Here is a 25,777-nt window from a genome sequence, read left to right as displayed (position 1 = left end):
AAGACTGAGCCCAGAAGGCAGACACCCTTAGGCAGGTCAAGGCCAAACGGAGGAAATCAGCTAGTTGTGCACTGCAGCGGTCACATGTGTCATCCCGTAATCCGTATCTGTGAAGTCTTTCCGGGGTGTAATATACCCTATTGAGGTACTTAAAGTGTACCAGTCTATGCCTCCCGTTAAGTGAGATACGTTTGGTACTGGTGCAGCAGAAGGTCCACATAGTGTCAGCTATTTCTATATTCAAGTCCCGCTGCCATGCCAAACGAGCCTTGGTGTAATGGTTCGCTCTGCATGACATTGATGTGTTTTAAATATTAGCTACGATTCGCTTTGGGGATTTTGTCCGTATAATGTGTGTTAAAGCTAATAATTCTGGGGGCTCGAGGTATTCATCACCTAGAATATCACGCAGCGCGTGTCATGTTCTGTGGAATTAGAATTGCGTCAAAATGGAAGGTTCTGGTTCACTGGAGTTAATATCATCCCAGGTTTTGCACAGCCCACCTACAAACAGCTCACCTACTGTCCGTATGCCTAGAGAGTGAAGTGCTTGTGTAACTCACTCACTAGTTTTCTATTTGAGGATTCAACAGGTGCAATGGAGTGGCTCAGACACTTCAGGGATGACACGGGAGCAGGGAAACAGAGTGGCAACCCAGAGGCATCCTATATTCTTCTTCGACAAAACACAGTTGGTTCAGAACATACGATAGAACCATGTCACTTTGCTCTCTCATCAGTGTCATCTACCATTTCTATTTCAATGTTCAGACCCTGGTACAGGGTCGGCTCCATTGCCTCGAGGTGGGTTTTGTTACATGTTCCTTTGCAATTTTATCAATACAGATACAGAAGCATTATACATGGACAGCCCACATGGCATTCATATTTGGACATATGGGAGTCAATTTATAATTGATGTAGCAGCTGGATGTATTTTGAAGAACAACTGTTTTAGAAATGGGGTCTATAGTTGATAGAGGTATGCACCCTGTCGAAGTGGGAACCATAATCCTAGTCAGGGAAAGCTAGACACACACACTTGTACCTTGCCAGAGAGCAGTCATACTTATTGAATGAGGCAATGTTTAAAGTATTTGTGCAACACACACTGTAACACAATGAAAACATCAACAAAAATATGCCTCACAGGTTTAGAAAGTATTTTTATGAGTAAAACAAGACCAAAATGACAACAATTCAATAGGTAGAACTAGAGTTATGAAATTTTTAGGAATAAACCAAAACTATTGCTTAGCAGTCAATAGCTCTAAGGGGCTACTTCACATTGCGCTAAACAGGGAAAATCCAAAGTTTAGGCTAACTATGATAGAGGGCAGGCCGGCTACAGGACTCATGCAGGTCCCACTGGCAAAGTAGCTTGGATGGAGCAAATGTCAAAGACTCGATTCCAGGAGTGGAGAAGACGCCGTGTTGTTGTTGATCCCGTAGATGAAGGTGCGGCGTTGACGCAGATCCACGCAGTCAATGAAGACTAACCCTTTTTTGATGCAGGCACTGCGTCGTCGAGCTGAGCTGTTGGTTGAGGCGTGCAGTCTGTCGAGACGATGTTGTTGATTAGCGTTGAAGGGCAATGTGTCAGTTCCAATCGGTACAAAGTCATCACTGCATCAATTTTGATGGTTTTGGACAGCAGAAATCTCCTTTCAAGGGCCCAGGGCTGGATTGGCACCCCTTGGCAGAGCAGAACTCACAGATAGCAAAGTCCAGGTGCTTTTGTAGGGCTGAAGGAAGTTTTCGATGACCCTGAGACTTCAGAACAGGGGGCAAGCCAGCAAGTCCTTGGAGTCACTCTGGGTTCAAGTAAGATGGGTCCAGCTCTTGACCTCAGCAGGGCAGAAAGCAGTTTCTTCAGAGCAGCAGTAAGGCAAAGTGGCCCAGCAGTCTTTACTCTTGGCAGAGTTCTTCACAGGTCCAGTAGTGTACCGTCTTTGTAGGGTCAGAACCCCAGTACTTATACCCAGTTGAGCCTCTGATATGGGGGTGACTTCAAAGCAGGCCCTGGAAGTGCACAAGAACCACTTCCAATCCCAGTTCTCTCTGCCAGGCTCTCTCTGGGGGTAAACCAGCAATTCTCTGGGCAAAGGACACTTCCTATGAAGGTGTAAGTGTCCGTTCCCTCCCTCTCTTCCTGCCCAGGAAGGGCTATCAGAATGTAGATGAATATAGAGGAGTCCTGTGTCACACCCACCCTTCCTGTGATTGTGGCTGTCTAGAGGAAATACACAAAGTGTACCTGTCACCCACCCAGATGTGTATAGGAGACAGGGTGTAAGGCACGCAGAGCAATTAGAGAAGAGAAATGTCCTTTTCTAAAAGTGGCATTTGTAAAATAGTAATGTTAAATCCAACTTTACCACTAAAGAGGATTCATCATCACCCTACAAATATATGATACATGATGCAGCTACTGGTTTCTAATCAGAAATTACAGCTTTACAGTGTTTTAAGGAATTCCCAATGCTAGTCTATGAAAAGGAGTAGGTATCACAGTAGTTGAAAACAAAGTCAGCTGCTTGTCACTACCAGGACATGTGAAACTTAAAAGTACATGTCCTACCTTTTAGCTACACAGCACTGTTCCCTTAGGGCTACTTTAGGGGTGATGTATGTACAATAAAAAGAGAGTTTAAGGCATAGCAAAGGGTTTTAAATGCCAAGTCGAAATGGCAGTAAACTCCACATGGAGGCCTTGCAATGGCAGCCTTAAACCGGTATCTGGCATACTGTGGGTGGCACAACAAGTGCTGCAGGCCCACTCGTAGCATTTAGATTACAGGCCTGGGTATATGATATGACACTTTACAAGGGATTTATAAGTAAACGAAATATGTCAATTGTCAATTGTGTATACACCAATGTCAACATCTTTAGGGGAGAAACACATGCACGTTAGCACTGGTCAGCAGTGGTAAAGTGCTCAGAGCTCTAAAGCCAACACAAAGATACAGCAAAAAAGACTGCCAACATTATATTGCAGGATGCGTTCCTTCTCTCCTGTGCATCTCTTTACTTACTGTATATTTATTGATCAACAGAGATTTTAATTCCTTCAAAACATCTGGAACACAGAACCTGCACCCAGAGACATGTTCTGAGGCATTTCAATGCTCAAATTAGGATTACTGTTTAATTCGGAGTGTTAGCCATCTCTATAGTACATTTTCTGATCAACTTACATATTGATATGGCAGACAATATATACAGTTTTGGGATTGAAAAAATGTATAATTTGAAGAAGGCTAACAAACTGTAAGAGAACACTATTGCATATACCTACCAGCTCTATCAGTCCGACCATTCCCTTTGGCGCATTTGCTTGCTTGGCAGTTTTATCTCTGCAAGGGAAAGCAAACAATTAGGCTGTGCAAAATATTACAAACATTGTAGCTGAAAATTGTGACAAAGAAATACCTACTTTTTTTTACTCTTCTTAGCAGTCCCATTTTGAGCAGGTTTTTCATCATTCTCAAAGCTTGGATTCTCATAGCCGTCTATGGTCACATCTGCTGTAAAATGTCACTTAGTTAGCCAGTTTTACAATTCAGATGGAAACTCTTAATTTACATTTCATTGAAACCACACTTAAGACCTTATGGAAGGACAAGTTAAAAAATTATTGTTCAAAAACAATAACAAGAACACATTGAGTAAACATTTTTGGTCCTTAACTAAGCGTGTCAAAGATGGAAGGTTTGAAATATTTATAAAAGACGAGGTCACGCTTTTGTAGTACTTCTTCATAGATCGGAAGGGAAAGTAAATGCCAATGGGTGAATACTCAGACTGCAGTTAGAATTGTATGCTTACCCGACTGGATGGATATTTGATTCTTTGCTGGGTGGGAGAGAGACATAGGAAGGAGTAGCCTGACTCTGCTGAAAAACATTCCCAAATCTGTAAAATATTTTTAAAAAATCATGGGAAATTCCTTTCACCATATCAATTCGGGATTTCATGTGAAACGAAAAAGCTAATCATGCTTTTGTTAGATGCTGAAAGAGGATTTGTTTTGCCATGGAACTCTGGGCACTTTAGCACTGCTGTGCAGTGTAAAGGGCGTGTGCTCTCGGTGTTAAATATGGTAAGATTCGTCTACACCTGTTTGGCCTATTTAATTTACCTGTCAGTCCCTTGTAAAGTGGTATCTCATATGCCCAGGGCTGGTAAATTAAATGCTACTGGTGGGCTTGCAGCGCTGATTGAGCCACTCACCAAAGTAGCCTTTCAAACCGATCTCAGGCCTCTGCCATTGCTGGGTCTGTGCGCGCTGTGTTACTGCCGCTGGGACGTGGCACCTAAAGTGTGTACCATGTCTGTGACCCCCCTTTTACTGCATGTCAGTCACCCCTAAGGTGGGCCCTAGCTAGCCCTATGGACAGGGTGCATTGTAGTTAAAAGACAGGACATTTACCTTAAGTGTGTGACATGTCCTGGTAGTGACAAACAGCCATTTTGGTTTCTCACTACTGTGGGGCTGCCCTCCCATAGGAATGCATTGGGGATTCCCTGATAAGTGTTTCAGTGGTAATTCCTGATATGAGAGGCGCAGCGTGGTCAAGTTTGGTATGTTTGAAATAGGAATAATAAATGCTACACAATGGTGTGTGTAGATTTATTATAACTATTTTAGAATTGCCACTTTTAGAAGGTGGCATTTCTGTGTGCTATGTGTCTGCCTTCCTGATGTGAATTGCATGTCTGGCTTTTGAGTGACTGGGGCTGGTGAGGTGTGTGTGGTTCCAGGAGGGGCAGGGTGAGTCAGCGTTTGGAGTAGTGGGAGGAGAAGTCCCTGGTCCCTGAATAGGATTGTGCCTGCCCTAGTGAATGCTGGCTTTGCCTCCCTGTGGAGTGTCTGATGGCCGAGCCCCCATCTCCCAAAGAAGGGTGTGAGCACTGTAAACAGAGTGCTTCAGAACCAGTTCTAGCTGGTCCCCCCAAGCCCTGTGCTCTGCAGACAAAGGGAAATGTGGTATAAATTTAGGGGCTGTGACCCTATGTTTGTTGAGCTGTTCTGGATTTGCTGGGGCCTTGCTGCTGCTGGGGGCCCAGGAGGCTTGCCTTCTTGCTGGAGGGCCCTGTGTGCTGTCCTCCCTGGGCCCTGCTATGCCCCTTAATCCCTTAGTGCTTTTGCTGTTGGAGCTGTGGCTCCTAGCACCTTGTGAGCACCTCTGTTCCCTGGAAGAAGAGGCGCGCATAGGCACTGCAGCGCTGAGTTGCTCTTCGACTCGAGGGAATCCCGGCGTGGAGATTCCCCCACCGTGCTGTGAAACCGAGCGGGAGCCCACCCGCTGGTTGTGCTAATAACAGCGGGTGCCCACCCCGCTTTATGCTGTTAATGATAGCGGGTGCCAACCCCGCTTCCGTGATTTATTTGCGAGCAGGTGCCCACCCAGCTTTTTGATTTTATTTGATGGCGGGTGCCCACCCCGCATTTCTGATATGGTGGACGAGTAGGTGCCCATCCATGGTTACTTTCATTGAGGGTGGGAGCCCAACCCGCGTTCACCCAGGAGAGAGAAGCCGGTGTGGAGCCGCCGCCGAGGAAGTCAGGCATCCTGAAAGCCTGATCATGGGTGGGCCGACCTGCGCGAAACAGAAGCAGGAAGTCCAGAGCCTCGAGACTCCACATCGAAGTCCTGGGTCCCAGGAGGGGGCCCGGGTGAAGTGAGGAGAGGCCCGGTGCCAAGGACAACAGGCAAGCGGGGCCCGGATCGTCGGCGAGGCTCCCATGTCTGGAGACAGCCCCACATGCTCAGTGAGGGAGAGGAGGCATCCAACCGGGCGAAGTAGGAAGGATACCCGGCACCTGTCCCAGACCGAGGGAGGTGCCTGGAGACCGGAGCCTTGCACTTCTCAGCAGCACGGAGGAACACAGTCCCCCAGCAGACCAGTGAGTGTGGGCTGAGGTTGAAGCGTTTGTCTTGTGCTCCCAAGGCGCTGTTGGTTCCAGTGCGTGTTTTCTCCGCAGCTGCACCGCAGTTTGCGGGCAGCTACAAATTTAGTGTAATTTTGTTCGGAAGTCCCAGAGTGGGACTTAAAAAGGCATGGTGATGCTCAGGCCTGCTTTGTGCGTTCCTCCAGCTGCCCTGCGAAAGCTCAGCAGCTGCAACGTTGGGGCATGTTTTGCTTGAGAGAGTCCCAATGGGGTCTCCAGAGGGCACCGTGAGTGCCAGGGCCTACAGTAATTTTCACAGCTGCACAGCAATTAGTGGCAGCTGCAACGTTTAGGCCTGCACAATTGCACACTTGTGGATCTTTCTGCATTAGCAGCACGCCCTGACATTTGGGACATGAGGCATTTGAGTCCTCTGAGAAGGCCAGTTTGCCAGGGGGGCAGTCAGGTTGAAAGGGCGCCAGGCCCTAATGTGATTTATGCACCGTGAGTTATGCCTAATGTGATTTATGCTTGTGATGCCTATGAGATAATGTGTTTATATGTTTAGGATGTTTATGCATACTGTGATTATGCTGGTGAGGCCCAGTACGTACGCTGATGAGGTTTGGGCCTAATGTGATTTATTGCCTAATGTCATGCTATGATATTTTAGGATGGTGTCTAATGCTAATGTGATAATGCTTAGGTCATTATGGTACCAGTAGTTACTGGTTGTGTTTTGTATTTACTTACCTGTTCTGATGGTTCTGACCATGGCCCGATTGGCCTGGTCCTGTATATAATACCTTGTGAAAATTGCCTAGTGCCAGTTGGCACAGTGTAAATGTGTGATTATGTGTCTAATGTGTTTATGATAATAGAAAGGCTATTTTTGATATACGCTTGTGTGGAGTTACTTTTGTGGTGTGCCTAGTGGGTGGCTGCTGTGTTTGTGTGTTGGGCAAACGCTTTACACATTACCTCTGGGATAAGCCTGACTGCTCGTGCTAAGCTACCAAGGGGGTGAGCAGGGGTTATCTTCAGCGTGTAACTCCCTTGCTCTAGAGTGGTTGTTTCGGCTTGGTTTGCGCAAGCCTTAGCCAACCAGAAATCCCATTTCTAACAGTGAGCCTGACTTTGGCCGGCCAGAGATGGCCAGCCAAAGCATCATGCACACTTCAGTGTGCCCGCCACTCCATCCCTACTCTGTCAGCAGAGCAGCACCACCCCATGCTGACGCAGCAGGAACAAATAAAATGATGATAACGTCAAGTTATTATCATTTTATTTTTACTTTCGCTGCTGCAAAGCAGTGAGTGAGGCAACGCCCCTGAGCCACCACTGGATAAGACTGTACGCAGAGTTTCAAGTTGCTTAGAAACACCCTGTTCCCTTCGTTTGTAAAGTGAACTCCATCACTTCTATTGATTTCATGCTTGTTAAAATGCAGGTTGTGGTTATAGATAGAACCCATGTGTTGGTTTCTGAGGAAAGCAGAAACAGTTTTATTAATATGTTTACTGGCTTTGTCAATCTGTGGACAGAATTGATTAGATCACTTCCATTTTTGTCTTTGACAGATGTTAGCATATACCAAGATAGTGCGAGGGGAAAATCATCATCAATTCAGCAAAGGTATTCTTCATTAGAATGTCTAGTCCTACTCCAGTTAAGATGCCTAGGTAATTCCCACCACAGTGCGCAATCATGAGGTCTGGGGCTGGTGAATCCACAATGGTTTGAACCAAAGGCAGTAATTAATGAAACTTTAATCCTCTCTGCCCAATTCAAGTAATGTACACATTAGCCAAACCCAAGGCCCCGTTAATACTCCTCTTTCTTGCAGGCTCAGCAGCCCAACAGACATAGCTGCAACCCACAATCCACACTCTAAGCATTTTGTAGGACGGAGTCGCCGCACACTGGACAGGTCTGCAGCTATATATCACAGTTGGTACTATGAAAGATAGTGAAAATGCATGTGTGATGCTGGTTCGAAAAATACTAAACATTTGATTTAGTGGGGGAATATGTAGGTAAAAAAAATAGGTAGCATTTGGAACTGATTAGTAAATAGATGTTTGATTGGCTCTGGTAAATAGAAACAAATGTAATAGTAGTGGGATATGCTTTACAGTATGTGCAGAAAACCACACCTCTTGTAGTTAATTTTGTATCTAGTCTGGCCCTTCTGAAATGTGCTGTGAATGTGTGACCTACTGGTTCTAGTGGGTTATTATGGAGATTCTGCAGAGGGTGTACTGGGGGAAGGATGTTAAAGAGACGGGTATTAATTTTGATAAATTGGAAAGGTTTTGGTTCATTGTTTTATAAGGTAAGTGAGATTACCTAGCGAAGATCTCGCAAAAAAGTGTAGTAAAATGTTAAAACTGTAAAGGAAAGTAGGTTTTTCGGATTTTTTTCCCGAATTCATTGCATGATCACGATTACTTCGCAATTATTGACACAAAGGCCAGTTTTGGGCTACATCTAAAAAAAGGGATAGGGTTAACGGGCAGTAACCATTCAGAAATGCAGTTATAACAATGAAATATGAAAGTAATGTTTTTATTTGCTGACTTTTGCAGTGGCAGGCTATGCAAAGTGCAGAAGGTTGCCATTTACGGTTGCTTTGTATGAGAGTGGTATGCGATTCCTGTGGTAAGTTTTTACAAACACTGAGAATATTGCATTCATCAAAAAAGAGAAATAAAAGCGATTTTACCAACACACTCAATATTCTGATATGTTAATTAGATTTCTTTGCAAGTCAAAAAATTGAGTAATAATGTATATAATTATGTCATATTGTAATAAAAGATTTTGAAATATATATACACAAGTATTTAAACAAAAAAGAATGATATATAATTGAAATTGTAAGTGTTTTTATACATATATATTAATAGGTAACTAAGACACAGTTTGTCTCATTTGCAGACCAGGTGTCAGTCAAGTTAGTTTAGAATGTGTTTCCATGGAGCTCGATATTGCATTTGTATTCCCTTTTGTAAGTGGTAGAAGAAAAGACTGCACACTAATGGTTAAACTTACATGTGATAATTTAGTTTAAGATGTCAAAGTTTTATAAGTGTAGATATGATATGCTGCTTATAACAAATGTTTTTATTTGAATTTTGGGAGTTGTAGTCTTATTTGTTCCATTATAAAAGAAGACTAGAACACTCACATTTGGAAGTGGAAAATATGCACTGTAGTTGTATATGAATTAAGAATCTGTCAAAGTTGATAGGTATGGGTTACATACTTTTTAGTGTAGGTGTTGCAGAATTACAGGGTAGATTTGTATGTGCATACATAGTGAGATATGCTGCATAATTATATTGGCATATGAAATATAAGAGTGTTAGGCACTGTTATGGCAAGCACTATATACAGTATAGCACTTATGATGCAGGTGACATGTTTGTAAAGCATAGAGGCTCTCTCTCACCCATTGGTGCATCAAAAGAAGCACTTATATGCTCACTAAGATGCTCACAAAGTACATATATACGTAGCTGTATCAAAGGCAATTATAAACATGTTTGTCATTCATAATACAGGCACTGTGGTATTTATTCAGCAATGTACGTTCATATTTCTAGTGCTTTCAAAACAGATACTGGTACATTTTCTAAAACATGTTATGAGGCTGCTAGCTAGGCCATAGCGTAGGGTGCTGTGTGCTTACTATGTACTTATATTGAGTGAACTGTATGTATTATGAAGAATTTTGTTCTGAAGTGTACATGCAATGTGCTACCCACATTTTAATCTGACATGCATAGCTAGAAACCTATACGTTATGTGTTGGATGTGGTGTAATTGACTTGTCCATGCAGTTAGGGCTGTCTTCTTACTTAGAAACCCTACACATCGTTTAAACTGCTCTTTTATAACATATGAGGCCGCACTAAGGAAGGGTGTAGCTAGGCCATAGTGTAGGGAGCTCTATGCTTAAAATTTCAGACATGTACTCTGAAGATTGACTGAGGTACACGTACTCCTACAGACCTATGCTCCTAATTATACATACACTTTACCACCCAAGTTTCAATCAGACACAGCTAAATACAAAAGCACAGACACAGTAAAACACCCAGCATGCAGCCCCTAAGAGACACATTTACCTATATGCCCAATTATACATCCAGCCTACACCCAGACTCAGCCGCAGCCCATGCAGGTAAGAGCGGTGGGGCGTTTGGGCCGGGATTGCGACAGCTGAATAAATAATGAATTTTTCCTCATTGACTGTCAAAATCCCCCCCCAACTGGCTGCCCCGCCCCACTGCTCTTACCTGCATGGGCAGTAACTGCCCAAACTTAAATCTAACTAGAAAAGCAGACAGACGGGTCGTGGCTTCGGCGTCTTCGGTGATGGACGCCGATTTCGGGAGCTCCGTAGTGCCGTGACACAGTACACCCTCTCCAGGATATTTTCGCTCCTTTTCGGAGTGCGGAAAGTGCTTTTATCAGCGTCGGAAGTGTATCCTGATGCAACGCAATATCTTTCCCACCGTTTGGTGAGCTTCTAACAGCTTTTTCTCCTCAAAACGGCCGAAATGCACTCGCGGCCGCCATTTTGTTTTCATTTCTCAGGCGTTTTTCGCATTCCCTGCTATTTTACCTCAGAAGTTGCGTATTTTCGCCTGAAATGATTACCTAACGAGAATTTTTCTATGGCCTCATTGATTTCCTGTGTTATGATGCGCTTGGGTCTTCGTATTTGAACATTGCAGCTGTGCTATTTATTTACTTCAAGTTATTTGGCTCCACGTCTGGTTCTGGATTTGTGGGTTAAAAACTGCTTTGTCAAGACTCCATACCTCTGCCAGCTTGCTTTGCGTAACAATACTCTCTGGGTCAGTCTCTTTTGAAGCCGTCACCAGCATTTCTGCGTCTAGAGAGGTACTGTGTTTGTTCTCAATTTGGAAGTTTTCTACAGTGATTTTGTTTTCTGGAACTTTTCTGCGAATCTCCCTCTTTCAACTCTACACTATGGCGACATCTCGGACCAGCCGTAAAGAAGTGCCGCAATCCGCTGGTGCCTCTTTAGAGGACTTCAATCCTTTTACTATTTTACCAGAAACTACAGATGAAGCTCTCAGTGACTCTATGGCCATAAAAAGCTCCTCTTCTTCTACGACCCGTTTGGGCTCCAAACAGGGGTCTAAAATTCCATCTTCAGCTCCCTTCACACCTAGGAAAAGAGGGAAAGCGAATCCTCCATCTCCCACTAACTCTTCTACGCCTCTTTCAATGGAACTTATTCTTGAGGAGATCCGTGCCCTCAAACCCTATATGGAGGAAACCAACACTCGTTTGCTGAGCTTAGAGGATAACTGGTCTCACACTGAGCAGCGGGTTGATGGTCTGGAGAAACGTGTTGACGCTGTTCAGGAGTTCGCTGACAAGGTTCCTCTTATTCATAAAGATGTTGAACGTCTTCAGCAACAGGTTGAACAGTTGGAAAATCGTAATAGGCGTAATAACTTACGCATTTATGGTTTGGCTGAAGGTCTTGAAGATTCTAACGCCATATCCTATTTTCAGTCATTTCTTCCGACTCTTCTTGGTCTTCCGGAATCTCCTCCATTAAATATCCAGCGTGCACACCGTTTGGGCCAGAGTCCCCGTTCTCCATCTTCGTCAACAAAACCCAGAGGAGTAATTTTGTACTTTCTGGAGTATACGGATCTACTTAAGGTCTTACAAGCAGCCAAACAACGAGGGAAAATTTCCTGTAACGGTTCCAACCTCTTCTTCGCTCAGGATTATGCCAAAATAACGGCTGACCGTCGAAAAAGGTTTTTAGATATGAGACCAGCTCTACGCAGTTTGAATGCCCGTTATGGCTTATTCCACCCCTGCCTTTTTAAAGTGACTCTTAACAACAGAACCACCAACTATGAAGACCCAGCTGTCCTGCAGCAATTTTTGGACTCGTGTAAAGGAATATCCATGGATATCTCTAAACCATGATATGTTGTGTAGTGTTTGTTGCGTATCTACCCGTAAATGTACACTTCGTGTGTATCAGTCATTTTCGTAAGTTTTTGATGTCGTTATCACTTCTCACATTAATTGTTATCTTATTTTATTTCTTTTTTGCCAGGTTGTGGTTTCCGTGCCCCCCTACTTAATATTCTACGTTTCGCCTGGATGGTGTTTCTCTGTGTGCTTCGCGTCCTGCGTCCTCCCGTCTGACGTGTGGCCCTCCCCATATGGCTCCACCTACCCCGTTATTCTTGTTCTTTTGTGGTACGTTTGTCTGTTATTGTACTGTTTTATCAATTGTTAGCTTTAATTTGTCCTTCTGTTCCCTATTTCTTTCTCTCTTTCCCTCCTTTTTCCTCACTCCTCTGTTCTTCTTTATCTCTGGTTGTTCTTTTATATTTCTCATTTGTCTAAAACGTTTCTCCTATCCTCATTCTCATTTTTCTATACTGTTTCCTGATCTTCTCTGTTTCTCACTGCTATTTTTCCACAATAAGAAGTTGTTTTCATGTTTTGCTGTGTTCTTTGATTACTTCTGCCTTTATGCACAATATATTCTTTTATGAACAGTTTTGAATATGTTTAAATAAGATCTAATATGTCGTTAAACATTATATCTTGGAATGTTAAAGGTTTGGGTTCTCCTATCAAACGTCAACGAGTTTTGTCTCATATTGCAAACTTAAAAGGAGATATTGTTCTTCTACAAGAAATTCATATACCAGACACTGAAGTAACTAAATTGAGACGATGTTGGGTGGGCCATGTTTTCGCATCACCAGGTTCCGGAAAACGCAATGGCGTTGCTATTCTCTGTCACAAACGCTTAGATAATCAACTCATGAGTCAAGATAATGATTCTGAGGGTAGATGGGTTGTGATCTCTTTACTAATTAACAAGATTCCTCTTATTATTTTTAATGTTTATGCCCCCACTTCCCCGGATAAATTGTTTTGGCCTCAAATTCTCTCCCGTTTAATGCAATGTACTGATGACTACTTAATTTTTGGGGGGGATTGCAATATGATTGTGGATCCCTTTATTGACAGGAATTCCAGGTTTGTCCCGTCTTCTATGCATTCTCAATTCATGTCTACTATTTCTCAAAGAGCTCTTGTGGACTCTTGGAGGCTTTGCCACCCCACACTACAAGAGTATACTTATTATTCACCTGCTCACTCCTCCCAATCCCGAATAGATTATCTTTTTATTTCCAAAGCTCTTCTTCAGCACATTTCTCATTCGGACATAGGCTCTATTCTACTCTCTGATCATGCCCCGGTGTCCTTGAGTTTAGATTTACTTCCTCCCATTAAAGGAAATAGACGCTGGAGATTCAATAACTCTCTCCTTTTAGACCCTAAGTTCTCGCCTGCCTTTCTCGAATTCGCTTCCTTATTCTTTGAAGAAAATGAATCCCCTCAATTATCTCCTCAACTTGTATGGGATTCCTTTAAAGCTGCTTCTAGAGATTTTGTTATATCCTTTGTTGCCCGAAAACGACGTGCAGCTTTTCTTTCTTCTCAAGCACTTACTTGACAAATCAAACAACTGGAACATCTTTATTATTTATCGAAAAGTCAATCTACCTTGAAAGAATTAATTAATGCTAAACTCTCTTTCAATAAGCTTTCTACTGACTCTGCAAATTTATATTTACTCAAGTCTAGTGCTAAATTTTATAGTGCGCAGAACAAATCTGGCAATCTTCTTGCTAAATATCTCAAGATCAAAAAGGAACGTACTAAAATTGATTCTATCGTATCCTCTGCTAATGCCGTGCTTCATAAAGATGAAGACATTCTTTTGGAGTTTTCTAATTTCTATAAATCCCTATATACTCCTGAATCTACTCCTCTTTTATCTGACATTGATCAGTATTTAGCTTCCATCCCTCCGCCTCCTTCTTTAGATGTTGACTTCTCTGCTTTAGAGTCTGATATTTAGATTAAAGATATTCTTACTGCTATTCAGTCACTTAAAAAGGGGAAGGCTCCAGGTCCTGACGGTTTTACCATAGAATTTTATACCCACTTTTCCAAATTAGTTATCCCCAAACTACTTAATGTATTCCTGTTTTTTATATCTTCCCGAAAATATGAAGGTTCTTTTCAAGAAGCTTTGATTTGTCTTCTTCCAAAAGAGGGTAAAGATCATACACTATGTAAAAACTACAGACCTATTTCTTTAATCAATCTAGACTATAAGATTTTTGCAAAGATTCTTGCGCTTCGTTTGGATAATATTTTACCTCATTTAATTGGCAAAGAACAATGTGGTTTCATTAAAGGTCGTCGTCTCTCAGATAACACTCGCCTCTTTTTCAATGTCCTTAGTAAATCTCAATCCCATAAGTCTTCGTTAGCAGCCGTAGCTTTGGATGCTGAAAAGGCTTTTGACAGGGTTAATTGGCAGTTTATTTTTTCGACTCTTATTTGGTTTGGTTTTGGCCCTAGATTTCTATCCTATATTTCTCTACTCTATTCTTTTCCGAGATCGTTTATTTTAGCTAATGGCCTTGTTTCGTCTTCTTTCCCGCTTCTCCGTGGTGTCAGACAAGGTTGTCCTCTTTCTCCTCTTTTATTTATTTTGACTTTAGAACCCTTTTTATCTAAAATCCGGATGAACGACAATATTACTGGCTTCCCTTATGGCGATAAACACTTAAAAATCTCGGCGTACGCTGATGATATTCTTTTATTTCTATCTAACCCTCAGACCTCTCTACCGGCTTTTCTTTCAGAAGTTTCTTCTTTTTCTTCTGTTTCAGGATACAAACTTAATGTAGATAAATGTGAAATTCTTCCATTAAATAAATATTGTTTTCATGCTGATTTTGTATCTTCTTCTTTCCACTGGAATCCTACCAAAATTAAATACTTAGGTTTATGGTTCACTCCTTCTATTAAGGAAACTGTATCGCTCAATCTTAAGAACCTCCAATCAACTTTAATTAGTTCCACAACACGATGGCATCCCTTGTTTTTATCTTGGTGGGGTAGATTGGATTCTGTAAAAATGATGTTGGTCCCTATAATCGTATTTTTCTTATCTAATCTGCCTGTTAACATCCCTAAATCCTGTTACAAACAAATATATACTATTTTATCAAAATTTTTGTGGCAGAACAAAAAATCTAGGATGTCTTTTTCCAAACTTAAACAACCTAAAAATTTGGGTGGGGTTAATTTCCCTGATTTTGCATTATACCATACTTCCTTCTTTCTTAAGAATTCCTCTTCCTTATTATCTCAAAATACGACTGATTCGTTATCATTACCTCTGTGGGTAGATATTGAATCCTCTTTCATTTACCCTCTCTCATTTGATGACTTTATCCATATCGAATACTAATCAGAAATTCTCCCTTCCCATTCTTAAGCATACTCGTAAAACTCTTCATCCTCTTATACTAGATGGTTTAGATGATCGTACCCATTTCTTGCAATCACCGATTTGGTATAATACCTGTATTAAGATCAAAAATCGGACTCTTTTTTGGAAAGAATGGTTCAATCTTGGTCTTAAATGGACTCATCAACTTTTCATGGGCGATACTTGCATTCCTTTCCGCATATTGCAACGACGCTTCTCTCTTCCCGCCTCATTTCTTTCTAAATATAAATTATTGACCTCAGCTGCCCAAAGTTCCTATGATAAACTCGTGACTCCCTCCACACAGATCATTTCTTCTCCTGTTACGATTTCATTCTTGAAATCGAACCCCTCAGCCTCTCAAATTTACAAGAAATTGAGACACACTAATCAGACTCGAGACAAATCTGCAGTTGAAACTAATTGGGAATCCGATTTAAACACTTCCTTTTCCACGTCAGTATGGGATAACATTTGGACTAAGATAAGGAAATCTTCTAGGGCAGCAAATACTACACAAACATTATTTTTTATATATAATAGACTATTAATTACTCCAGCCAAATTACATCAGATTAATCCTTTCTCTCCCTCTACTTGTTGGTCATGTCCGGCTCCTGTTGCAGACCTTAAACATATGTTGTTTACTTGCCCAGTCATTCATCAATTTTGGATTAAAGTTTGGCAGCAAATTAACAAAATATTTCACACGCATATCCCCTTTTCTTTCTCTCATATTTTTCTAGGTGGTGTTGCGGAAGTTTGGCCCTCATCCACTTCCCTTAATACTCTTATTATTGACTTACTCATTGCTGTTGCTTTTCAACAGATCACTAAGTCGTGGAAAAATGCTTCTAATGTTTCTTTTCAAGCCTGGTGGTATGGCGTTTGTTATAATCATAGGTTAGATAGAGCTTATGTTTACCCGATTACTCTGGCTATTAAACGTGACTTGTTGTGGCTTCCTGTTACCAATTTTTTAGATTTATCTGCTCAATCTTTACCATCCCATGTTCCAGCCATAGAAGAAGTTTCCAAGCCTCCTTAAATTAAGGTTACTTCCATTAAGGTAACTTAAATGTTGTTCTATTTTATATATACTCTCAATATATAAGTGAATTTGTGGTAGTGAGATTCATTACGACGTACCTGTTATATTTGGTGTATAATACTGTTCTATGGTATTGTTATAGGATTTACATATATTTTTCTTTTTCTCTCCCTCCCCCCTTCTTCTCCCCTCTTTTCTTTTTCTTCTTTCCTTATTATATATAGCCTATTTTCTATTGGTATTGCTTCTATATGCTAGATTGTATTATTGATGTATCTACTGCTTATATCCAATAAACTTTCTTTAAACTCAAAAAAGAAAAGCAGACAGACACTAAAACCGATATGCATCTTGTGCTAATGGAGACAGTTTCACACACACTTAAATAACCCAATATTCACTAATACACCCAGGAGGAAATCTATGCAGGCCCTTACAGACACATTTAGAGAACCTTGCATATCACAAAGAGTCAGTGATTTACTTACAAATTAAAAAAAAAAACTTAGAAAGTCAATGAAAAAACTAAGGGTTACATGGATGTCATAGTTAGCAAATAGAATTAAAAAAATCATAGAAATTCATTGAAAATAAACAAAGGCTTCAGGGACGTTATAGTTACGCTCAGGATTCGTTTGTAAAAAAACAGTGAAATTAAGCCATTATAGTTAGTGAGCTAACTCCAACTCATGCCTTCGCAACGCACTAATTATGACCCCACATATTACATCATTCATGCCATGGTCAGTGACATCACTCATGACATCTCAGACGACATTATTGATGACATCATCCACAGAATGACTGACGCACCTACTCACACCCCATACAACCTTTTAGACACCCACTCCAACTTCCACACTACCATTCTCAAATGTATTCACACATCTGTAACAGTACTTACAGAGCCACTCACTGATTTATAGATCTATACACACACACTCACTCACCCATTGAGCCCCTGACAGATAACCACTAACCCTTACAGCCACCGACTCACCCAATCACTCATCCATACAGGCAGTCACACACACACTCACCCACCCACACAGACACTCATATAGATACTCAGACAACCAATCACTCACACATATAGCAACTAACAACAAACTCACACACTCATTCAGCAACTTACACACCAACTAACACACTGATACAAACATTCACACAACCAGTCACTTACCCATATATTTTCACTGAGACATCTAATCACTCACTTATACAGTCTGTCAAGCAACCACTAAATCATTCATACAGGCAATCTCACACTCACTGATTCACCAATATACATTGGTATATATATTTATTACTCATAAACTGTTTAAAACAGTCAAGGTCACTGGATGGATGAGACGATCAGTGGTGTTATCAGTGATGTTATCAGTGATGTCATCAGTGATGTCACAGACCATGTCATGAGTGTTGAAATATGTGAGGTCATAGCAGAGCATTGCGGGGGTGCGAGTTATAGTTAGCTCACTAACAATAACAGCTAAAATTCACTGGTTTTGTACGAGTTGATGGAGATATATTGTATAATTTGTAACACGACATTGTACCTACTATAGGAATGAACTGTAACTCATCTCATTGGACTATAACACCCATAATGCACTAATCATTATGCACAAAGCAAAAGCTAATCAGGGAAATTTTCTAATAAAAGGATACCGGAAATGAGATGACTTTCAATGCGTATTTCTGCCCATGAAGAAGAAGCGTTGCCTCAAAACGCGTCGGCCATGAGTGAAATGCATGGCATTTTTGAGGCAAAAAGCAGCGAGGAGATAAATGCCAGACGGTGGGGGTACGGTCAAGTGACCTTTCAATGCTGAGAGCATCTTGGAAAACAAAATGAATTGCATTGCTGCTCGCCGTGGAAAGGAGCACCATTTCTGAAAATGAAAGGCTGTGGAGCAGAATGTTAGATCTGTTCAGAGGTTACAAGGACGTTATAATTAGGAACTAAAATTTATAATAAAAAAATAAAAAACTGAAAAATTCACTGAAAAAAACTAAAGGTTACATGGACATTATAGTTAGGCTCAGATGTCCCTCATACAAAACCATTGAAATGCAGCCTGTTATAGTTACCTGAGCCAACTATAACTTCCGTCCCCGCAATGCACTGCTTATGACCTCACATATTACATCCCTCAGGACATGCTCCGTGAAATCACTGATAACATCAGAAATTACTTCACTGATGACATCATCTAATAATTGTAAGTGTTTTATAAATGTGAAACATCTATACTAAGGTACTACAAATGTTAAATTAGTATACTTTGTGTACTACTAATGAGTGATACTACATGTATTATGTAAGTGGCTGTGCGTATCTGTGTGTGAGTGGGTGTGTGAGTAACTGCATGGGTGAATAAGTGGGCATGCGATTAGCTGTATGGGTGAGTGAGTATGTGAGTGGCTGTATTGGTGAGTGAGTGTGTGAGTGAGTGCCTATACTGGTAAGTGGGTGTGTGAGTGTCTATATGGGTGACTGAGTGGCTATGTGAGTGAGTAGACATGTGAGTGCGTGTATGTATGTGTGAATAGGTATGTAAGTTGTTGTGTGGGTGTGTGAGAGGCTCTATTTAGAGGCTGTATGGGTGAGTGGGTGTGTATGTGGCTGTATAGGTGAATAAGTGTGTGTGTTAGTGTGAGAAAGTGGCTCTGTATATACTGTTCCCAAATAGGTACAGGGTGTACAGAGTCCACAGACCCCACAGGTTTGGCAGAGGCTAACGTTAGATATAACCTTACTCTCTAAAGTGGTAGCTTGGTCGAGCAGTAAGGCAGTATCAGAGGACAGTGTAAAGCACTTGTTGTACACACTCAGTCAGCAAATGGTCTCACACGCTCAATAACTGAACTCTAGGCCAATGGTTTATATATAAAAAAATATACTTGTTTTATTTTAGAACCAACAATAGGTATTAAAATATACTTTCTCAGAATGAGATGCTTTATATAAATACTTTTGCAATATGCAATTGACTGTTGTAGAAAGCTACAAGTGGTTGCAATAGGCAACACAATTTTAAACACAATCATGCATGGAAGTTTCAAGTTATTTGCAATAGATTACTTTTAGGATTACTTTTGGAATTCCAGGACTGGATCCTAGATTCAGTCCTGGGTCAGTCAATGATTCCCTATGGAAGAAAATTCAAGTTGCAGGTATAGTATGTTCTCGTTACTTTTGTAATCCAGTACTGGGTGCCTAGACTCAGTACTGGGACCTTTATCCAAAACAGGTAAGTAATTACGTTTTCATAATTTATACGATTTTTAAAAAAATATTTAAAGTTTGCTGAAATCGACACAGAAGAAATTTCACAGAAAAACAGTCAATGGTTTCCTATGGAAGAAAATTGGGTTACTGGTAAGTACGGTTGTGAATATTTTTCAGAGTCAGTGCTGGGCACCAAGATCCAGCACTGGGAGCACACCTAATAGCAGGTGAGTATTTTTGTTTTCGTTACTCGGCTGATTTTTGGTGAATATTTTAGGTTTTGAAAAGTCCACACAGAAGAAATTTCAGGAAAAAACAGTCAATGCTACGCAATAAAGAAAATTGAGTTATCGGCTTTAAGGTAAGTACTCGACTGGCAGAGTTAAGGTTCTGGGCATAGACTCAGGGGTCTTCCGGGGTCAGGTAGGTACAGTTGTTACACTCTCAGCAGCACAGGGGCAGTCGGTGCAGAGAGTTAGGCCGAATGTTATCCCATGGGAGGCAGGGGGGCCTTAGTTGGTGGCTGCTGACTAGCAGGCCACGCGGCTGTGGGAGCTGGGCTCATGGTCACTTGCTCAGGGCAAATGGGGAAGTAGATAGGTGTAGAGGTTACACTGCCAGGGCCACTCGGGCGGCTGGGTGCAGGGTGCTTTTGAGTCCTAGGGCGCTCAATTGATTTCAATGGGAAAGCTCCGGTTTAGAAAAAGACTGCAAGCTTGGAGACGAAGATTCTTCAGGTGCCACCACCACTTCGAGAGGTAAATTGGGTAGTTGGAGGATAGGTAGGTACCCCGGAGTTGGGCACAGGGGGCCGCGGGGCGCCGGGTGCAGGGGTGCCTTTTGGTGTCAGGAAATCTTACCCTCTGTTGATCGCGGTTGGGGGGCACTTGGTTCTGAGGCTGCAGGCATCTTCAGGAGCGTCGAGGGAAGTTCTTGGGTGCCAGACCCAGGGTCACAGTCGCCGTGGGGTCGTCCTCATGGTCTTTGTTCACTCCGGCACAGGCCAGGCTTGGCGGGTGCAGAGTGTGAAGGGTACGCGGTTCCGGGCTGATGTCAGGGATTAGAAGTAGGGATGTGTGCCATGTCGACTCTTTGTTTTGTCTTGTACCCAGACACTCAGCCTGCAAGGGCAGGGTGTGTGTGTTAGGGTACAGGACCTCTAAGGGTGGCACAATGAGTGCTGCAGCCCTTAGAGGCCTTCCCTGGTCACAAGGCCCTGGGTACCTAGGGTACCATTTACCAGGGGCTGGCATGTGGCCAGGGTTTGCCAATTTGGTTTTTAGGGAAGGAACATAGGCCCTGGGCACCCGATTGGCATGAGTCCAGGGCACACTCAGTCAAAGTACATTCAGCAATTCAGCAAAAAGTGGGGGCATACCATGCAAGAAAGATGGCACTTTCTCACAGTTAGTAGCTATATGGGTGAGTGAGTAGCTGTGTGAGTAGGTGTATGGGTTAATGAGTGGCTGTCTGAGTGGTTGTATGGGTGAGGGAGTCAGTGTGTGGCTCTACTGATGAGCGAGTGGGTGTGTGAATGGTCCTTAACAGCAGCAAGTAAAACAGATTAAGTCTGCTCCCAGAGAGCAGGAATAGTTTTTCTACTTTAGCCCACTGAGGGCAGACTTACTGTTTGCTCTCGCTTGGCCGGAGCATCAAAGCTCCCAACATGTGAGAGCAAACCACTATGTACTTAGGGCTGGGCACCCAGGGACATAGGGAGTCAGCCCTGGGGTGTGGCGGCCTCCAGTGTCATTAATTGCTCTTGGTGGGGCTGCGCAGACCCCCTAAATAGGCTTTTTATAGACACAGACTGTCACCTCTCCTTGACTTGATTGCGCAGAGCTCCCTCTTTAGTTATAAATTGCACTGGGGACCACCATCTGTCAGGGATGAAGGAATATGAAGGGGGAGGGAGCCACAAAACCTAACTCTTAGGCGATATTTAGCCCTGGCAAACACCACCTCTCCAGTGCAAATTAATTTGAAGAGAGGGATGGTGGCCGCACGGGCCTCTTCCTTGTTTAAATTTGGCAAGGACCAGGGAATGTGATTTTTCCCTGGGGCTTAATATGGCCAGGGAGGGTGGCTGTGTGGCCCCTCCCTTCAAATGTCTTCATCCCGGGGAGGTGGTGGTCCCCAGGACAATTTAGAACTAAAGAGTTGTGACCGCACAGCCCTCTCTTATTTTTTCGATCAAGCCCCGGGGGCCATAAAAACCCTACAGAGGGTGGCTGCACAGACCCCCTCCTCAGGTTTTAATAATCGCTTGACCCTGGGGAAGTGGCGGTCCCTGGGGCCCATAGCGGCTATCGAAAGGGGGCCTCATGCTCATCCTTTCCCATTTATGTATCAAAATAAGCCACGTGACTTGGCCCACCTGGAGGCTCGAACTCAAACAAGCATGGAGACCACACTGTTTTATTTTTTACTCGAATTTGCTAATCCTCACAATTTCACACCAATATTGCTTTTACAAAATGCATTTTTTGCAGTGGCGGGGTCCCTGGGGGACCCTAGTACCACGGCTAGGGAGTCAGGGTATTCCTACCTTACCCCCTTCTCTTTATTTTCACATTTTTGGGGAGGCTCAGCTGTGGCAGATTCCCAAGATGGCTGCCAATGCTTCCTAGTTGAAGTGTTGCAGCCAATCAGATCTCTGAACGAGATTGGGAGGATTTGGGAAATGTTACCGTCTCTAGATATGCAAGTTTGTTTTTTCTTTGATAAATTCAAAACTACTGAACAGATTTACAATAAATACCAAAAGTATTGCTTTCTCTACCAAGACCTAGTTTTCTGCCAAATTTGGTGCAATTCCGTTCAGCATTTCGGGCTGTAGTTGTGTCCTAAATTCTCTCTAGGAATTAACATGTGAAAAGCACTTTTTCACTCTTCCCTACTTTTTCTTGGCCCTCACTTAACAGATCACCCCAAAACTTTTCATGCACAACTAGACAGAAAATGGTACTTCTGGGGGGAAATTTCATAAAGATCCGTCAAACGGCGCCAAAGTTATAAGCAACTCAAAAAACACTTCTCCTATGGAAACTAGGTCCTTACTATAACTACCTACTGGAAACTTCCAGTAGCATATATATATACACATACACACACATAGTACCATTAATTGAGAAAGTAGTAGGCATACTTAATAGATTGCAGGTGAACAATTTGCAACTATTGAAAGGTTGAGGCGGGATAAGGGGTTTTTGAGGTTCCAATGCATTAGGAGAAAGCAGACTTCTTGGAAAAAAGACAGATGTGTGCGATAGGATAAAAAAATATGATAATTGGATTGCCCACGATTACTGGAAAACACTCTGGGGGCATAATTGTTAGCTTTGCTGCACTCGAAAGCATGAATCCGAACACAGCTGAGAGGCAAAGTGGGTAGTACCTCTTATTTAAGAGACTTTTCATATCACAAATTCACTTTCAATATGCAATTCTCACTTTCACAACAAAAAACCTCGCATAATCTTTTTGAAATAGATGAATAAAAACATAAATGTAGTAACTTGTGTTTGCTCTTCTTTTTTGATAAAAGAAAAACTGTGAAATAATACTAAGAACATGAGAAACACATAAACATAGCAAAATTAATCTCAAAGTAATCTACACATGCTCATATACAATGTTGTTTGAAAATGTTGGTGTGCAATACAATTGCTCCTCCAAACTCTTTGAACAAACTTTGCTTGCCTTAGGCAGCAGCGACATAATTTTTGCAACGACTATCTTCCTCTAAGCATTCGTAGCAAGAACAATCTAGCTGTTTTACTTTTCGATTCATAAGACAGTAAAATTCATATTTTTAAACCAAAATGTAACTCTTTATAGAACAAACACAGAAATACTCGCAGTTCTGAACTACGAAGTTTTTTTTTCAAACCATAAATGAATCACGTTTTGGCAGGAAAATTGCTTTTCGCATGTTGAAGCTCTACAGTTTTTTTTTTAATTTAACATTAAAACAGTCACACTACTCCTTGAAAGGACTACTTTTGAGGAAGTTCACAATGTGCAAAATAAACTGGTGCTACTTGGCACCTTTATACCTTGCCTTGCACACAATGTTCTGTGGGGCAAAACGTAATGAGCTCCATTTGCTACTGTGTGTAAACATTTGTGCAAACCTTGTAATCCGGCTATGGTTTTAAAAATCACACATTTAAGGAAAAACCCACTTATACTGCTCACTCAAATAATGGATAAGTAACTAAACGCATCTTCAGGAAGGGGCTATTTTCTAGGGGCGGCCGTCTACATTGTTTTTCATTACTTGCTTCCTTACGTAGTACTGTTTATATTAATCTAAGCAGTAGGTATGCAAGAGTCTTTGAATTTACCTTCCATCACTGTCCAGTATCAGCGTCGCTTCTGCTTGTCAGAGATTAACGTGGAAGAGATTATCCCAGTCAGGTCATAGTACTCCTCTTAAGCATCTTTCTAGAAATTATGTCTTTGAGCGGACACACCTACACAGCGCGTGTTTGTTGGAATGCAGCTTCATATGAACTGGTGGTTTCTTGAACTGAACTCAGGTCCATGAATTATTTACATCTAGAGGTGTGATACTACAAGCCTTTATTCAGGAATCACTTTACCTGGCCTGTACATCTGACACTGGCTCTGCACTTCCATCCAGATAGAGTTTCTGACTTGCAATGCAAAACTGCCTTTTTTAAAGTCCTAATTCGTGTTTTCCCCCCAAATATTTTGGAAGTTCAGAATTCGCTCTTTACATTTGAAAAGAGTAATCTTGATGGTTTGTGAAGCAGAATCGCTTATATAGTTTGTGAAAACAGAATGCAAAAATAAGGTTTGAAAAAGTCAACTCTGAAAAATTAACTACAAAAATACTGACGTTAAAAAACACCTTTCCAAATGGTTTAATTTTTGGACTTTTATATAGTGTGAACAAGACCCAGTTGGGTGACAGAGCGATATAGACCAACATGCTACTGGTCATATAAGCAAAAATTACATAGCGAGTAATGGGAGCAAAGTTAAGAGCAAATAGTCCCTTATAGGTAATGGATTGGGGAAACTGCAATTGGTGTCATGATGATCTCAGGCAAGCAGTAAATAGAGTCACGCCTTAGGAGAGGGATGTAAGGGTTCAATGTGAGAGGAATCTGTTTGATAGTAGAAATTGTACTTCTTTTTTGAAGAAGGAAGTGGAAGGATTGTACCTGGTCTCCAGAGGAAGAGAGTTCCAGATTTTTGGGGCAATGTCGTAAAAGGTTAATTGTAGGTTTTCTTTTTGATGCATATTTGTAGCTCAAGTAGGTCATACAGGCAACCGTGAGACGGATCTTAGCCTCGCTTGATAGCCAATTCAATGAGAGCAGGTCCGGGGTGATAGGATTCCTTTTTTTTTTGAGCCAGTGATGAGCCTTGCAGTGGCATTCAAAGTAGCCTTCAGCGGTGAAAGTTTAATATTCAAAAGGCCCACACGGGTTGCACTACCAAAGTCTAATTTGGAAATCACAAGGTCTAGAACTGCTGTTTTGAGATCTGATGTTGGTAGGAATGATTTTAGTTTCCTTAATGCTTGTAGTTGATGGTTAGCTCCTCTGGTCCAGACACCAATTTTATGTTTTTTATGGAGAGTTTATTGTCCAGAACGATTACTAGATATTTAGTGAAGTCAATGATATGTGGGGTACAGTTCAAGGCAATAAGATGTGGGAGCCAGTCTTTGATCCCAGGGGCGATGCTGGACTGTGAGATCAGTAAGAATAAAAAAATGTGTGCATTGAGGTGGCTACGAGTCAACCAGTGTTGAGTTTGTCAGTGTGCTACTCTAACCCCTGAGTAGGGGTTAGAGTAGAATTTTGGGGAGACCCAGCATGACAGGGATCAGCTAGAGCGTGGTTGATTGGTATGCACTGTGATCTGTTGTGTAGGAATAAAGAGAACTATTTTAATATGGTGCCAGAGAGACCCATCCTGCTTTCCAATAGGTTTGGTAGATTCTCATTATTGACAGTGTTGAATGCAGTTGACAGGTCAAGTAAGATTGGTAAGCAAGATTTGTTTTGATCAAGTGGGCGAAAAGCATTGTCAACAATGTTTATCAGGGCAGTTTTGGTGCTATAGCCCAGTTTGAACCCAGCTTGACATTGGTTGAGGAGTTGGAATTGCTCAATGTGATTTCGATGCTGTAGGTGCACATAGTTTTCCAGGAGTTGGCCAAAGTTGGGATGT

General features: G+C 41.9%; 1 protein-coding gene across 2 annotated transcripts in view; it reads right to left on the bottom strand.

Moving 5' to 3' along the window:
• The window catches only part of LOC146789453 (ATP-dependent translocase ABCB1-like), a 197,983-nt gene that overhangs the window by 112,933 nt on the left and 59,273 nt on the right, over positions 1-25,777 (bottom strand). The window contains exons 3-4 of one of the 2 annotated variants that reach the window (XM_085631599.1): positions 3,440-3,530; positions 3,302-3,359 (exon numbers count right to left, since the gene is read on the bottom strand). In XM_085631599.1, coding sequence (XP_085487725.1) covers positions 3,302-3,359; positions 3,440-3,530 — 149 coding nt within the window. The remainder of the gene's footprint in view (positions 1-3,301; positions 3,360-3,439; positions 3,531-25,777) is intronic. The other variant, XM_085631600.1, reaches the window with a different exon arrangement.

This window comes from Triturus cristatus, chromosome 10 (genome assembly GCF_964204655.1).
Source record: "Triturus cristatus chromosome 10, aTriCri1.1, whole genome shotgun sequence".
Classification (NCBI taxonomy): domain Eukaryota; kingdom Metazoa; phylum Chordata; class Amphibia; order Caudata; family Salamandridae; genus Triturus; species Triturus cristatus.
This window is presented reverse-complemented; position numbering and strand designations above follow the sequence as displayed.